Below are 15,938 nucleotides of genomic sequence, written 5' to 3' on the forward strand. Positions count from 1 at the left end.
TTGCATGGAGTCCTTTAAATTTCACCATGGGTGTGGTCCCTGGTCTTGAGCAGTATATGTTGCTGCCTCCCAGTAGGGAAATGTGAAAAAACATTACTTCCCAGGCCAGCACTGTGGTGCAGCGGGTTAACACTCTGGCCTGAGCACTGGCATCCCATATGGGCACCAGTATGAAACCTGGTGCTCTGCTTCCAATCCAGCTCTCTGCTATGGCCTGGAAAAGCAGAAGATGGCCCTTGTCCTTGGGCCCCTGCACCTGTGTGGGAGACCAAGAAGAAACTCCTGCCTCCCAGCTTTGGATCAGCACAGTTCTGGCCATTGCAGCCAACTGGGGAATGAACCACCAGATGGAAGTCCTCCTTCTCTCTCTCTCTGCCTTTCCTCTCTCTGTGAAACTCTGACTTTCAAATAAAAAATAAATATTAAAAAAAAAATCTCTACAGGTGCTGGTGCTCTGGTGCAGCGGGTAAAGCCTCCATCCCATATGGATGCCAGTTCAAGTCTCAGCTGTTCCACTTCTGTTCTAGCTCCCAGATAATGCACCTGGGAGAGTCGTGGAAGATGGTCCAAGTCCTTGGGCCCCTACACCTATGTGTGAGACCCAAAAGAAGCTCCTCCTCCTTGTATAGCTCCAGTCATTGCGGCCTTTTGGGGGGAGTGAACCAGTGGATGGAAGACTCTGTCTGCCTGTCTGTCTCTCTGTCATTCTGCCTTTCAAATAAATACATCTTTAAAAAAAATTCTGTAACTCAGACAGTAGGATTTAGACAACAGGCATGGGCATGGGCAGGGGCACAGCATCTAACAATTTATTCTCTTGGCTTGTTTTCCCAAGAATATTCCAAGAAGGGTGATCTTGCAATGCTGTACTCCCAGGGATTGGACCTCACAGCAAGGAGAGCTGCAAGAGCCCACCAGGAGTTGAGTTTTGAACACACGATGCGTGCTGCTGTGGGTTGCTTGAGCAGGTAGGGCCCTCTTGCTTCTCTTTTTCCTCTATCCCAGCCACGCCCTCACTCTACAATCCCTCAAAAATGGCTTCTCACAGAGGCAGTAGTTTTTGGGAGCTGTACTTTCCCCGTCTCTTTGGCACAATAAAGCTCTCCTTTGAACTGCCGTGGGGGACCGATCATTTGTTGACTCCCCAGGCAAATGGACCCCTTTTGTCTGATATATGGAGGGTCAGGGGAACTGCTCTAGGACTTGATGAGAAGTGTCCACTCCAAGCTAGAGGGGTGGGCATGTGGCCATATTTGTCCTGTAGTTTGGGGCCTTCTCAATACACAGTTGCTCCCTATGCTCAGAACCCTGGAAAGCCAGCCAGTCATTTCTGGCGACCTCTTTCAAAGCAGGACTGGGGACTGGAAGTGTGCAAGTGTGTCAGGTCCTGTCCTGGTCACTTGAGTTGTCAGGCACCACCCAGTGACCACCTGAGGCAGCGGGCACTGAGTCTCTTGCTCTAGCACCTTGCATCTGAAACTGTGCAGAGAAAAGCCCAAGAATTGTTTCTGGTGGGAACTGGGACTTTGTGTCTGGCTACTACAGACCTTCACTCTGGTGTGTGGAGGCTCCAAAGGGCCCACTGTGCAGTGCGGCACAGTGCAATACTTCCAGCAGGGAGCCAGAATCAGGAACAGCAGAGTGACGTGTGTCCGGGCAGCTGCAATGGGGAGCCTGCTAAGGGGTTGGGGCAGTCCCTGCTCAGCTCTGTGCCTCCCCTTTAAGGTCTTTGCATGTTCCTCTGTGACCTCTGCTGGCCGGGTGGTTGTACTGCAGAATTTATTGGTGGACAAAGTGGACATTAGTGTACCTGACTCAGGTGAGATGTGGTCAAAATCAACTCCTAGAGGACATTTTGAAGGTATTTTTAAGTGCTCCATCTCCACCGAGGTCCCTCTTAGCTTCGTGAGCCTGGTAGTCCGATCGCCACCACAGTGGATTCACAGCAGCCACAGACATGCTGATGGTTTCCTCAACACAGACTGTGTGATCCAGACCCACAGGAGAGTCTGGGTGGGGGTGGGGGGCACATCTTCCTCTTTGCATGCCCTTCCTACAATGTCCCAAAGTCACACTGAGCCCTATCAAAGCATCAGCCATGGACACCTGTGGGGCAACCCCGGAGCTCAGCTCCTGGTCCTCCAGTGGAAAGTGGTTCCTGAGAAGACTTGGCCACGGCCACCCATCCCCAGGACCTTCCCACCCTACTGGGGTACCAGAGTGGACCCTGGGTTCGAGTCCCAGCTGCTCCACTTCTGATCCTGCTCCCTGCTAATATGCCTGGGAAAACAGCAGAGGAGGACCCCTGCATCCTCGTGGGAGACCCGGAAGAAGCTTCTGGCTCTTGGCTTCAGCCTGGCCCAGCACCGGTCATTGCTTCCATTTGGGGAGTGAGCCAGTGGATGGAAGACTGTCTCTGTCTCTGCCTCTGTGTGTATCTGCTTTCCAAATACAGAAAAATAAATATTTTTTAAAACAACCTTTCTTCACCAGTCTGGGAAATGTGACATTGTACATTTAACATTATGCAAGGAGATGCCACCAGGAGTATCCAGAGCCAGGAGCAAGTGAGCAGTACCTATGGGTGGCCAAGGGAGGATATTGGAGAAATAGCTCTGCTATTTCTGCTAAATAGCGGTGGGTGAGTAGGATGGGACACCCTCTCTTAGATGCTCTTGCCTGGAAGCCTCAGGTGGGCAGTGCAATTCCACCTTCTCTCTTGGCTCCTTGTCTGCTCCTGGTTTCTTCAGAAAGAGTAGTGGAGGAGAAACAGATCCGGTATTCCCAGGCTCGGGTTCGACACCCATCCCGATGCTTCTCTCTTGGCCTCTAGACTTGACTTAAAATGATTCTTAATGAATTAGGACTCTGGTTTTCCAACCATGTGTCCAGAGGAGTCCTTTTTTTCCTATAAAATCTTACTCTGGAGGCTTAGCTTAAAGTGAACCCTGCATGGGTTGAGGGGCTGTGGCTGCCTTATCCACCTGAATCTCAGGTCTGAGACCTCTGAGCCTGCCTGTGTCTGGATCCTTCCTTCAGCAATGGGTGATGGCATTTCTGAGCTGTCTTGAGCTGGTGGGAGAAGGTGTATTGCTTTCATTTTTCCCCCCAAATCAGTCTCAGGGTCTCAGAGTTGTGGCAGCTGTGGGACAGGGGACATTGCCCTCGTTCTGGCCTGAGTCGGCCCCTGGGTGATCAGGAAGGCTCTACCAGGACGAGTGCAAGCCTTTGAGCTCAGCTTAGTGTTTCTAGAGGCTTGTGGGTAGCCTAAGGAGGTGGCAAATTCAACAGTGTGAGATGGTGGTGAGATACAGGGGTCGCCTGCATGGCCCATCAGCAGCTGTTGGAGAGGCGCGCCTCTGGCCAGGTAGCCCCTCTCCTGACATTGACCGAGCTGGCCTGCTGACCTTTTTCTTTGCAGGACTGCCTTTGGCTCCATGTCCAGCCTCTAAGACTCCCACATCCACCGTCATTACTTCATGGTTTCTCTCTTTGGCAGGAAGACACCCAGATGCAGAGAGTGGCCCGGGTCCTGCGCTTACCCTGTGCTCTATTTCCATCTCCTGTCAGGTGGTAACTGGATGTCCTGTTGGGTAGTTGCTCGTACGTCCCACAGGCTCTTTCCCCTGGCCGGGGCCACCTGGTGTTTCACCTTCCCTCATAAGTTAAACATATAGTCCAATCGTATCTCTGGTTAAAAGAAATTCAGAAAGGTATGTATTTTTAAAACATGGGATTTAAGAGACTATATTATAGCCTGATTATGTCCTTGAGATTCTGCTTAGGGACTGGCACATGGAAGGTGCTTAGTAAATGTTACTTTCCTGCCACCTCCAAGGTCATTTCTGTATCTACATACAGCACAAAGTACTCTTTCCTACAGGATGATGACTGAATTAAAAATTACCTGGTATGGATTAAAACAAAAGGGAACTCAACAAAATATTACAAGTAGTTATTCCTGGGCAGTAGGATTTGGGAAGCTCCAAATTTATACCATGTCTTCATGTATTCATGCATTCAAATTTATTTACTCTTTCATTGATCTCACAAATCAAAGGAGTATTAATTCTGATTGATAGTGAGCTATGGCACATTCTAACACGTTAGATCCTTAAAGGACTGCTTTTAGGAACACAGTAATAGAGACGCAACCTCCCTGGGCTTGTTCTCCTTCTCCCTTCAAAGAAGTGTACAACACAACACAGTCTTTTGGTTTTCATTAGAGGCTCCAAATGCCAGTCACAAGAGCTGTCAAGCTGCAGGGCTGGGCCAAACACGTGTCCTCAGCTAAGACCTCAGGGAGGCCCAAGAGGCCACTGGGAAGGAGTCTCAGAACACTTGGGCTTTCCTACCACAGTCTCAAGCCCAGAGAAGAGTTTCAACAAAGCCACCTGGAAATCCCCTTGCCCTCTGACAAAGGGCGACTGTGTCACTCCAAAGCGTAGAGATGGGTTCAGCCTGCCCGGAGGAAGAGCAAAGGAACAGGGATACCCTTAGGACCCCACTTGCAGAAGGTCCCACGGGGAGAACTGGAGGCTTGCAGGTCTTGCAGGAGGGCACTGGATATGGGGGGTGGGGGGGGTTAAAAGGTATTCCGACCTGGAGGCCCAACACAAAGGTAACCTCACTAAGAGGATGATTTCCCCTAAACACAAACGCCAAGGATGGAACTGCAAGAGGCAGGCTGGAGGAGGCACCTGCAGCAGCCATAGAGAACTGCACAGGAGGATCCCTCTGAGGACCTCCCAGAGACAAACAGTCAGCACTGTGTCTGCAGCATACCCAGCTCCCAGACGCCTGGTCCCCAGGCAGCACCCACTGAAAACTACACCCACCTTCCCCTAACTATTCCCACCATTCCAAGGGGTCCAAAGGCAGCTGTCGCTGGGGAACAAGGGAAAAAAGAACGAGAGAGAAGGCACCAGCTGCACACTCTTCCCCAAGCCAGGCTCCTCAGCCCCTGCTCAATGATCGGATGATCTGATTTAGAACAAAGCTTATGGCTTTAACAGCTGGACTTCCTGACATCTCAGAGGGCCCAGGATTACCTATGCATCTGCTTGAAGTTTCACCTGTGGTTAGAGAGGCATCTGGGAACAGTCTAGTTTAAGGTGGATTTCTAATGATAAAATCTAACAGAAATCTGGAAAGATTCCTAAACGTGAACTAGATCCATTTTCAATTTCTAAAGGCAGCTGCAGGCCTTCAAGGTCTCCAGTGAGACCAGTGTGTTGTTTCTGCAGATCTCCTTACCTGTTGTGCAGGAGGGTGTGATGATGGTCCACTAGGTACTGAGTGAACGAGCCCAGGAGCCCAAGGCTCTCATAAGGGATGCTGTGTGGCCAGAGAACAACCCACTGAAAGAGAACCAGAGGCACAGAGAAACTATTAGGGCACCTGAAAGACGAGCAGGTAGGAAAGAACACCGATTCTACCAAAGTAACTACCGGGGAAACAGGGTCTGAAGGAGGGCACCCGAATCTCCATCCTCTATTTCTAAAAAGCAGCTCCGATGGATGTGTGCCACAAAGAAACGAGGTGATGATCAGGCTCCGTGCACTGGCAGAACGGATCCGATTTTTCATGAATTCCACCCAAACATTATTTCCTAGACTTGTAGGAGTCTGCGTGCTTTGGCCAGCTTCTGTCCTGCAAACGGTGGCTTGAGCTCAATCTCGCAGTTAGAATCATGCTCTTCCACTCTTGCACACCACGCAGACACACTCGGAAAATCAGACTCGCGAAGGATTAACAGCAACTCCTCGTTCATGTAAGGTTTTTGTGGTGACCTTACCAACTCCTCCTCAGGCTCTGTTACAAGCCTTTCTGTGAATCTCTGTCAACCCCTCCAAAGTTTAGTGCTCCACTTAGATCTGCACCAAAGGCAACACTACTTCTCCCAGGATGCTGTTTAAAGTCAATATTCCAATAAAGTATAACATATCACTGCGGCCTCCTAACCGCGTGGTGGAGAGGGGCTGGCATCTGCCAGTTCCACTAAATTCCAACTCGAATCTTCAGTTTCCCAGCTTGTGTGTTCGAACAGGGTCGCGGGATCCTGGCACAGAAAGGGCACTCGGGAAAACTAGAGTCCCACGCCTCCATCCTGCACAAGGTGAAAGGAGGGCGGAGGTGGTCAGAGCGACGCCGCTGTGGAAATGACACCCGTCCAGGTTCCAGGATCTCCCGGGAAAGATCCAAACTAGCTTCGCCTTCCTCCTACATGATACCGGTTTACCCCAACCTGTTTCCGGGCGTCTTTCCCGTTCGTTATCCTGGAAGTGAGACGAAAGTCACTCCTCCCCGCAGTAGAGCTGTCCTCCTGCTGTCACACCGGTTCTTGCTCACCAGTGAAATCCTAGCCATCCCTTGGCTTTATCCGCCGTTTTCCAAGCAACTCCCCCTGCTTCAAACACTCTAAACCTTCTAAAACCCGGCTTAGCGTCCGCTGGCGTTCGTAACCTAGGCAACCGCACGGTGCGCATGCGCACCCACGCCGTTCCCACGGCGCCCCTCGCGCTACGACATCCCGGAGGTCCAAAACACATGCGCCCGCGTCCGCGCCCCGCGCCTCACCGCAAAGTATCCCAGCCCCAGCCCCGTGACCAGCGAGGGCAACGGGCTGGCCGTCCGGAAGTAGGCGGTAGCATCCCTTGCGGCCTTCGAGTTCGCCAGCACCATCGTGAAAGACCCAGGCGCTCAGTCCTCAGCTGGGGAGTGTGCCCGCCCCCACCTGAGGAAAGTAGGCCAACCGGTTTCGCAGGGCCTCCAACACCTGCCAAAAGCCTTGGCAGCCGACTGCGCCTGAGCCTGCTGCCGGGTTCTGTCTTCCCTCCCCGCTGGGAGGCGAGAGAGCGAGAACTGCGCCTGCGCGGCCTCTCCTCCAAGTGGAGGCGGAGGCCTGCGTGACAGGAGCGTTCGCTCCAGGCGGTTGTCCCAACTCGGTTGCCCCTACCGTGTAGTAGCCAAAGGAGAGCGTGATGACCGCCAACCAGAACACACTGCCCCTCTGGAAGTAGGCCGCGTTGCCTGCCGCCATCGCCATCGCCATCGCCATCGCTGCAGCTCCTTACTGGGGTGCGCGGCCGGCTCTGCTCCCAGTGCAGTGGATGCAGGACCAGCAGGGGCGGGCCTGGGCGGCTGCTCCGCCCAACCCGCGGGGAGGGAGGAGGGCCGCGGGCTTGCCAAGCACAGGTGGTGGCCTGACCAGCCCCGTCTTGGCCTGGTCATTATCTGTAGGGGACACCCTTTCCAAGCGTCGCTCTCTGTAACGCTGTCTTTCCAATACATACATGCTTTTTAAAGAAAGATAAATAGGGGCCGGCGCTGGGTGCAGTGGAATAGGCCACCACCTGTGGCCCTGGCATCCACATATAGGCATCCTTGAACTATGACCACTTTATCATGACGGATGTTTTTGATTGCTGTCAATTTTGATTTGGCAGTATGTTAAAAATTTTCATTCTATGTTCATCAGAGATATTTGTCTGTAGTTTTTTGTTGTTGTGTCCTTGTCTGGCTTGAGTATCAGGGTAAGGCTGGCCTCCAGCAATGAGTTTAATTTTATGTAAGGTATACAAATTTCATGTATTTCATATATACAGATTTAGGAGCATGGTGATCCTTCCCACCCACGCTCCCATCCTTCTTCCTCCTCCCTCTCCTAGTCCCAATCTTATTTTTTTGTTTTTTGACAGGCAGAGTGAACAGAGAGAAAGAGAGAAAGGTCTTCCTTTACCTTTGGTTCACCCTCCAATGGCCGCCATAGGTGGCGCACTGCGGCTGGCGCACCGCGCTGATCGATGGCAGGAGCCAGGTACTTTTCCTGGTCTCCCATGGGGTGCAGGGCCCAAGCACTTGGGCCATCTTCCACTGCACTCCCGGGCCACAGCAGAGAGCTGGCCTGGAAGAGGGGCAACTGGGACAGAATCCGGTGCCCTGACTGAGACTAGATCCCGGTGTGCCGGCGCACAAGGTGGAGGATTAGCCTAGTGAGCCGTGGCGCCAGCCATCCAATCTTAATTTTTACAAAGATTTATTTTCAGTTTACTTTATACTCATTATCCCTACACTAAGTAAAGAGTTCAACAAACTGTAGAGACAAGGGCTGTAAACCATCATTGCATCTCAGAGTGTCAATTTCACTTCTATAGATTACCTTTTAGGTACTCTTAGTTACCATAGGCAGAGTGACAGAGATGGGAGGCAGGAGAGAGAGAGAGACAGAGGCAACCATTCCATGTTCTGGTGCATTCCCCAAATGCTCACAACAGCTGGGATGGGGCCAGCACCAGGCTGAAGCCAAAGTCAGGAATACTCCATCTGAGTTTCCCGTGTGGAGAAGAGGAACCCAAGTACTTGGACCCTCTGCTGCCTCCCAGGCACATTAGCAGGAAGCTGGGTTGGAAGCAGAGCAGCCAGGACTCGAACTCTCCTCTCCCACATGTAAATTCACACGTAGTGCAGCAGTAGAGGGCTGTCCAGTAGCGCCACAGGAGTGTGATGAGATGTCTGCAGAGCAGGATGGGCATGTGCTGAGTCACAGCAAACACCCCACACTCTCCCAGTGTCATCGGATGGGGAGAACAACATGAAGAAAGCATCGTGCATCAGGAGAATTAGGGTAGTTTTTGGTTGCTAGAAGAAACAATGTGAAATTAAATTTTGTTGCTAGAAGAAACTGTGAAATTGTCTGCAGATCAAAACTCTTCTGATTCCATATTCCACTCATAGCAGGGCTGTCCCTGCCTTTGCAGACAAGAGGTTAATTACCCTGATTGGCAGGTGGGCACAGAGGTGTGGTCAGATAGGGGCATGAGGTCACTCGGGGTGGGGTGGAGGCCTGATCTTCCAGCTCACAAATGTGATCAATTTTTATTTATTTATTTATTTGAAAGTCAGAGTTACACAGAGAGAGGAGAGGCAGAAAGAGAGAGAGAGAGAGATAGAGAGAGAGAGAGAGAGATAGAGAGAGTGCTTCCATTGCCGGTTTCACTCCCTAATTGGCCACAATGGCCATAGCTGTGCTGTTCTGAAGCCAGGAGCCATTATCTCCCCCAACACCCCACCCCCAGTCTCATCGGGTCCAGGGACCCAAGGACTCGGGCCATCCTCCACTGCCTTCCAAGGCCATAGTAGAGAGCTGGATCGGAAGTGGAGTAGCCAGTTCTGAAACTGGCGCCCATATGGGATACTGGCGCTCCAGGCCCGATCCTTAGCCTACTGTGCCACAGCGCTGGCCCCAGGAGGTGGTATTGAGATGTGGGTGGGACCAGGGCGGTTTCTTGCCCAAGGGTGTAAAGCTCAAATCATTGTGATGACTGATGATGATGATGCTCAGTAGGTTTCCTGCAGGAATTGGGTATAGAGGACATTCGTTCATAACTGCTTCATGGTTAGGTGAGAGGCGGCACAGAGTAAAAAATTAATGTTGGCTGTTGTTCTTACTATTGTTGCAGTCTAGTGGATTAAGCATTGAGATGTCTGAGAAAGGGTCAAGCAGGTAGCTAAAGTTGGGTTTGGGAAAATGCACATTCATTGCTGGCGCCACGGCTCACTAGGCTAATCCTCTGCCTGTGGCGCTGGTACTCCAGGTTCTAGTCCAGTTGGAGTGCCGGATTCTGTCCCAGTTGCTCCTCTTCCAGTCCAGCTCTCTGCTGTGGCCCGAGTAGAGAGTGGAGGATGGCCAGGAGAAGTGCCTGGCTCCTGGCTTTGGATCGGCGCAGTGCTCTGGATGTAGTGGCCTTTGTAGGGTGAACCAACGGAAGGAAGACCTTTCTCTGTCTCCCTCTCTCACTGTCTAACTCTGCTTGTCAAAAAAAAAAAAAGAAAGAAAGAAAGAAAGAAAGAAAGAAAGAGAAAAAGATAAAGAAACTGCAATCTCATTAAGTGGGCATTTGACAGAAAATCATTAGGAAAACTCAGTGTGCTGGAAGTCAGTTTGATGAATCACCAGTTTACAGTTTACCGGATTCACCAAACTGATGGGCTGTGGCTTTAACATGTCAGGTCATGGAAAAAAATGCTACATTAAAAGAAAAAAAGATTTATTAGGGCCAGTGTTGTTCACTAGGTTAAGCTGCTGCTTGCGATACTAGCATCCCATATGGGCATCCATTTGTTTCCCAGTGGTGCCACTTATTGTTAAAGATGTATTTATTTATTTGAAAGGCAGAGAGGCAGAGGCAGAGAGGGAGAGAAAGAGAGGTCTTCCATCCGCTGGTCCTCTCCCCAGATAGCCACAACGGCTGGAACTCCGCTTCTGATCCAGCTCCCTGCTAATGTGCTTGGGAAAGCAGCAGAGGGTGATCCAGTTGCTTGGGCCCCTGTGTTGTACCTGAGTGAGTGTAAACAAAGGAGCACCACACATTGATAAAATTTGATGGTCCTTTATTGCCGGCGGTGGAGAGTGGGCTCATGCCCAAAAGAACTCTCGTCCCTGAAGCCCAAAGCAACAGGGTTTATAAAGGCAAAAACTGCAAAATTGGGATGGGAATACATGGTTGCTAGGATCGGGGGGAATACATGGTTATGGGGGTCAAGCTGACCTAAAACCGATGCGAAACGAGTATCAATTATAATCTTGACAATGCCAGTTGCAATCTTAACAATTTCAATTATAATCTTGACATTAATCCAGGTATTGGTTTTAATCATATGTAGGGCATAGACAAATTACATTTTTATCATTAACCCAGGTGCAGCCTATCCACTTCCAAGCTTGAGCGATCATGCTAGGGGGTTTCTATGCTCTGCCTAGTGTGATGTAGTGGACTGCTATTGTTCAACTGTTTTAGACCATAGTTTCAGAGCAGAGCCTCACGGTGTGTGTGTGGGTGGGGGGGGGCACCTTCCCAGAATGGAGTCTCAGGTTCCCCAAAATGGAATCCCTACTGTCAAGGTGTTACTTCACCTGCACCCACATGGGATACCTGGATGAAGCTCCTGGCTTCTGCCTGGCCCAGGCTTGGCTGTTGCAGCCTTTTAGGAGTAAACCAGCAGATGGAAGATCTGTCTTTCCCTCTCTCTATGTAAGTCTACCTTTCAAATAATAATAAAGATTTATTTATTTATTTGAAGGCAGAGTTACAGAGACAAAGTGGGGGGAAGGGAGAGATATGGAGGTCGAGATCTTTCATCTACCAGTGCATGCCCCAAATGGGCACAATGGCCAGAGCTGAGCCAGGCTGAAGCCAGGAGCTTCTTCTAGTATCCTAAGTGAGTGCAGAGGCCCAAAGCCTTGGGCCTTCTTGCACTGCATTCCAGGCACATTAATAGGGAGCTGAATCAGAAGTGGAGCAGCCAGGAATCAAATTGATGTCCATGTGGGATGCTGGCATTGCAGACAGCAGCAGCCTAACCCACTGCACCCAACTCTGGCCCTGAAAATGCTACATTTTGAACAGGTAAACCACGAACTGAACATAGGTTTGGACTTTAAGTTAAACTGTTGACATCACAGAAACAATGGGGGAAATGAATATATAAGTCATTGATCCCAAAAGTGAAAAAAATTCCAAACTTCTGGGAAATAATAATAATAATAAAAAGTCCAGAGAAAAGACATTTAGGAAACACAAGTCCACTCTGTAGAGCACCAGAATCTCAAGTTCATTTGTTACCGCACTTTGTTTTATTCTTTTTTTTTTTTTTTTTTTTTTTTTACAGGCAGAGTGGACAGTGAGAGAGAGAGACAGAGAGAAAGGTCTTCCTTTGCCATTGATTCACCCTCCAATGGCCGCCGCGGCTGGCGCGCTGTGGCCAGCGCACCGCGCTGATCCGATGGCGGGAGCCAGGAGCCAGGTGCTTCTCCTGGTCTCCCATGGGGTGCAGGGCCCAAGCACCTTGGGCCATCCTCCACTGCACTCCCTGGCCACAGCAGAGAGCTGGCCTGGAAGAGGGGCAACCGGGACAGAATCCGGCGCCCCGACCGGGACTAGAACCCGGTGTGCCGGCGCCACAAGGCGGAGGATTAGCCTAGTGAGCCGCGGCGCCAGCTATTCTTTTTTAAACTGATGATCTTTATCAAAATTGTCATGCTGATAACTTGATTGTGGTCAAAGCATTTTCTTCCAGCATCACTGGGAACTCTTCCTGTAGCACTTGAAACAGGTGTCAGGCTGGCAGGACAGAGTTTTTCAGTTCTCAGACATGTAGAAGCCTGGTGGGAGCTCACAGTTGGCCAGTGGTGATTCTCCAAGGCCAAGCTGAACAGGAGTGGGAGCCAGGTCATAGAGCTGCCAGGAGTTCCCCCAAGTTCTGGCTTTTCCTTGTAGGTGATAATTGGGAGGCATGTGTTTCTAAAGTTCACCTGAATACTGATTTCAAGGACTATGTTTGTGCTGGTCACACCTACACGGCAGGGCTCAATACACAGGATTGGGTGTGTGTTGGTGTCATAGGCAGGCATATAGGATAAGCTGTGGCTTAGCAGGTTATCGCCCTAGCCTGAAGCACTGACATCCCATATGGGTTCCAGTTTGAGAACTGGCTGCTCCACTTCTGATCCAGCTCTCTGCTGTGGGCTGGGAAAGCAGTGGAGGATGGCCCATGTCCTTGGGCCCTGCATACGTGTGGGAGACCTGTAGGAAGCTCCTGGCTCCTGGCTTTGGATCTGCGCAGTTCCGGCCATTGCAGCCATCTGAGGAGTGAACCAACAGAGGCAAGATCTCTTTCTCTCTCTCTCTCTCTGGCTTTCAAATAAATAAATCACATTTTAAAGGTTTTATTTATTTATTTGAGAGATAGAGTTACAGAGAGAGAGAGGGAGAGACAGAGAGAAAAGTCTTCCATCTGCTGGTTTCCTCCCCAAATGGCTGAAACAGTAAGAGCTGGGCCAATCCAAAGCCAGGAGCCTGGAGCTTCTTCCTGGTCTCCCATGCGGGTGCTGGGGCCTCAGCACTTGGGTCATCTTCCACTGCTTTCCCAGGCCACAGCACAGAGCCAGATCTGAAGAGAAGCAGCTGGGACTGGAACTGGGATGCTGGTGATGCAGGTAGAGGCTCAGCCTACTATGCCCCAGCAACGCCTGTAAATCTTAACAAAGCAAGGTCAATGCACTACTCCGTGAACATCCCCCGAAGTCAAGGTCCACAGGAAAAATATGTAAACTCTCCTGAGTTGTTCAGGTAGAAAAAGAGAGATTTTCCAATAGAGGTTGATGATTTAGAAGGTGAACCCTAAGATTGGGCAGTGTGGGAGCTGGTATGTTGACCTTTGCCAGTGATGTCTAAATAATGGCATGAGAATAGAAGTGACTGCCTGGAGTTGGGGAGAGCATAAAAGCAAGTGAATTCACCTGGTCAAAATATTCTTTGAAACAAGTTTGATGGAAGAGGGAAAGGCACCATCTAGTGGAAATTCACGGTGCTGAGGTAATGAACTTTGAATTACAGGAAAAAAAAAAAAAAAAAAAAAAGCCAGGGAAACCGGGCTAGGTCCAACTTAATTTTTTTAAAGATTGATTTATTTATTTGAAAGTCAGAGCTACACGGAGAGAGAAGAAGGGGGGAAGAGAGAGAGATCTTCCATCCTCTGGTTCACTCCCCAACTGGCCGCAATGGCTGGAGCTGCACTGATCTGAAGCCAGGAGCCAGGAGCTTCTTCCAGGCCTCCCATGCGGTGCAGGGACCCAAGCACTTGGGCCATCCTCTACTGCTTTCCCAGGCTGTAGCAGAGAGCTGGATCGGAAGTGGAGCAGCCTGGACATGAACCAGTGTCCATATGGGATGCCGGCACGGCAGGCGGCAGCTCTCCCCACTATGCCACAGCATCGGCTCCCCAACTTAATTTTAGTTTGTTTTCTCTCAGCCCTAGTCTCCTTTCAGATGTCCAGTTCTCAAACTATTCTATGGAGGTTTTGGCTGTTTTGAATGAATTATTTCAATGATTTAATTACTGTATGATGTTAGACTTATATTGACTTTTTAAGATTTCTTTTATTTGAAAGAGCTACAGAGAGAGAGAGAGAGAGAGAGAGAGAGAATCTTCTTCCCAGATGGCTGCAACAGGCAAGGCTGGGCCAGGCCAAAGCCAGGAGCCTGGAGCTTCTTCTGAGTCTCCCATGTGGGTGGCAGTGTCCCAAGCCCTTGGGCCATCTTCCATTGCTTTCCCAAGCCATTAGCAGGGAGCTGCATGGGAAGTGCAGCAGCCAGGACATGAGCCAGCACCCGTGTGGGATGCTGGCATACCCGCTATACCTTAATGCTGGGCCCTTATGCTGACTTCTGAAAACCATTTATTTTTGTGTACCTGAGAGGCTGAGTGAGAGAGAGCAAGAGAGAGAGAAACCTTCTGTTTGCTGGTTCACTCCCCAAATGTCTACAACAGCCAAAGCTGGGTCAGGCTGAAGCCAGGAACCTAGAAATGCATCCAGGTCTCCCAGTGTAGGCTATAGGGCCCATGCACCTGAGCCATCACCTGCTGGTTCCCCGGCTACTTTGGTGTGAAGCCAGATCGGGAGCAGAGTAACTGGGACTGGAACCCACACTCTGCTATGGGCTGGGGGCATCCTACATGGCAGCTTAACAAGCTTTGCCACAATGCCTGCAGTCTTATATTCTTTAACGTCCTCATTTGCTGTGAGTCTCTGGCCTCACCAGCCTCCAAACTCTCAGTTATCAGTTATCATTTGGCCAGGGCTAAATGAGAAAATTAGTTCCCATGGGTGTTCAGTGACTGGAGATACAAATGGAGATTTTGGAAATCCTGTTGTGCCTAGGGGGAGCTGTGTGTAGGGTGTGGCAGGGGCTGGAGAAGGGCTGGGTCTAAGGCGTGCCTAGGGTGGCCATCCCAGGTTTATATTAAATGAACGCTGTACCAGCAGCCCTCACTTCACTGCCCAAGAAGACGGTCTCAGGAGGGCTCCCAGACATGGCTACCAGTGGTGAGTTTCCCTGTGCGGCTTTCGGCAAGGCCGGGTTCTCGCTGTCCTGGTGTTCTGTGGGGCTTTGAGCTTTCGTCTTTCAGAAGTGCAGGCTCGTGGTCCAGGGGCCACTAGTGTCACAGGTGTCATTGTCTCTGGCTACCGCCTGGCTGAATGCAGGGGTAGGATTTCCCAAAGGCTCAGGTGTTTAAAAATTAACCCAACTTGGGGTTGCCTTAAAAAGTTTTCTGCATTTTAAAGATGTACCTGGAAGTAGTTTAGGTAGAACAGTGTCTTGGGTTCCCTTCAGAATGAAGGGGTGGGAGGTGTGGGGAAAGATGGGAAGGGTAGGGGGAGGAAACAGCCTTGGTGGTGTAATGCTGGAGCAGGGAACTTCACAGTGTCGGTGGAATAGTGGAATTCAGAAATGTTTTGGTGCAAACAAACTTTGAAACCAAGAATAGGTGTTTCATGATATTCGTTTCTCTGAGGACTTCTTCTATTGGAGCCAAGTTAGATTCTTCAGGCAGCGCCGGTCGTTATGGCCATTTGGGGAATGAACCAATGGACGGAAGACCTTTCTCTCTGTCTCTCTCTCACTGAGTAACTCTGCTTGTCAAAAAATAAAATAAAATAAAATAAAATAAAAGCTGGAGTTCTGAAGTCTTGGGGTTCTGGCCCTGACTTCTTTCTCTAAACAAGCACTGGGTGAGAGAAGTCCTGGGTCAGCGCCAGTCTGTCTGGCAGCTTGTGAGTGTGACATCTCAATCAGCTTTCAGAGGCCTCCCAGCTCTAGGAGGTCTTCAGAAAATCCTTGGAAAGTGCCCATGGTGGAGGGGGAGCCCTCTCAGCTCCTCACTCTGTCCTGGAGGCAAAATCCAAGGCCCCAGAACAATGGTGCCCTTAGGGTGTGAAGCCCTTCCAGAAGCTGCTCTGGACCACAGGGGAGGGAGGGGCCTCCCAGGTGAAGATTGTGGGCTCAGCTGCCAGTTTTACTGCTGAGATTTTATTTAAACAAACAAATTTGATTTAAAACAAAACAACCAGTGTGTTTTTAAAATGTGTGTTAAAG

General features: G+C 50.3%; 2 protein-coding genes across 5 annotated transcripts in view; both read right to left on the reverse strand.

Annotated features, from left to right (window-relative positions):
• The window catches only part of LOC138843134 (transmembrane protein 254-like), a 79,589-nt gene extending 72,209 nt beyond the window's left edge, over positions 1–7,380 (reverse strand). The window contains exon 1 of the mRNA XM_070057946.1: positions 6,959–7,380. Coding sequence (XP_069914047.1) covers positions 6,959–7,060 — 102 coding nt within the window. The 5' untranslated portion in view covers positions 7,061–7,380. The remainder of the gene's footprint in view (positions 1–6,958) is intronic.
• Positions 1–15,938, reverse strand: part of LOC127482759 (transmembrane protein 254) — a 162,306-nt gene that overhangs the window by 93,989 nt on the left and 52,379 nt on the right. The gene's annotated exons all lie outside the window — the stretch shown is intronic.

Source organism: Oryctolagus cuniculus, chromosome 15 (genome assembly GCF_964237555.1).
Source record: "Oryctolagus cuniculus chromosome 15, mOryCun1.1, whole genome shotgun sequence".
Taxonomy (NCBI): Eukaryota; Metazoa; Chordata; class Mammalia; order Lagomorpha; family Leporidae; genus Oryctolagus; species Oryctolagus cuniculus.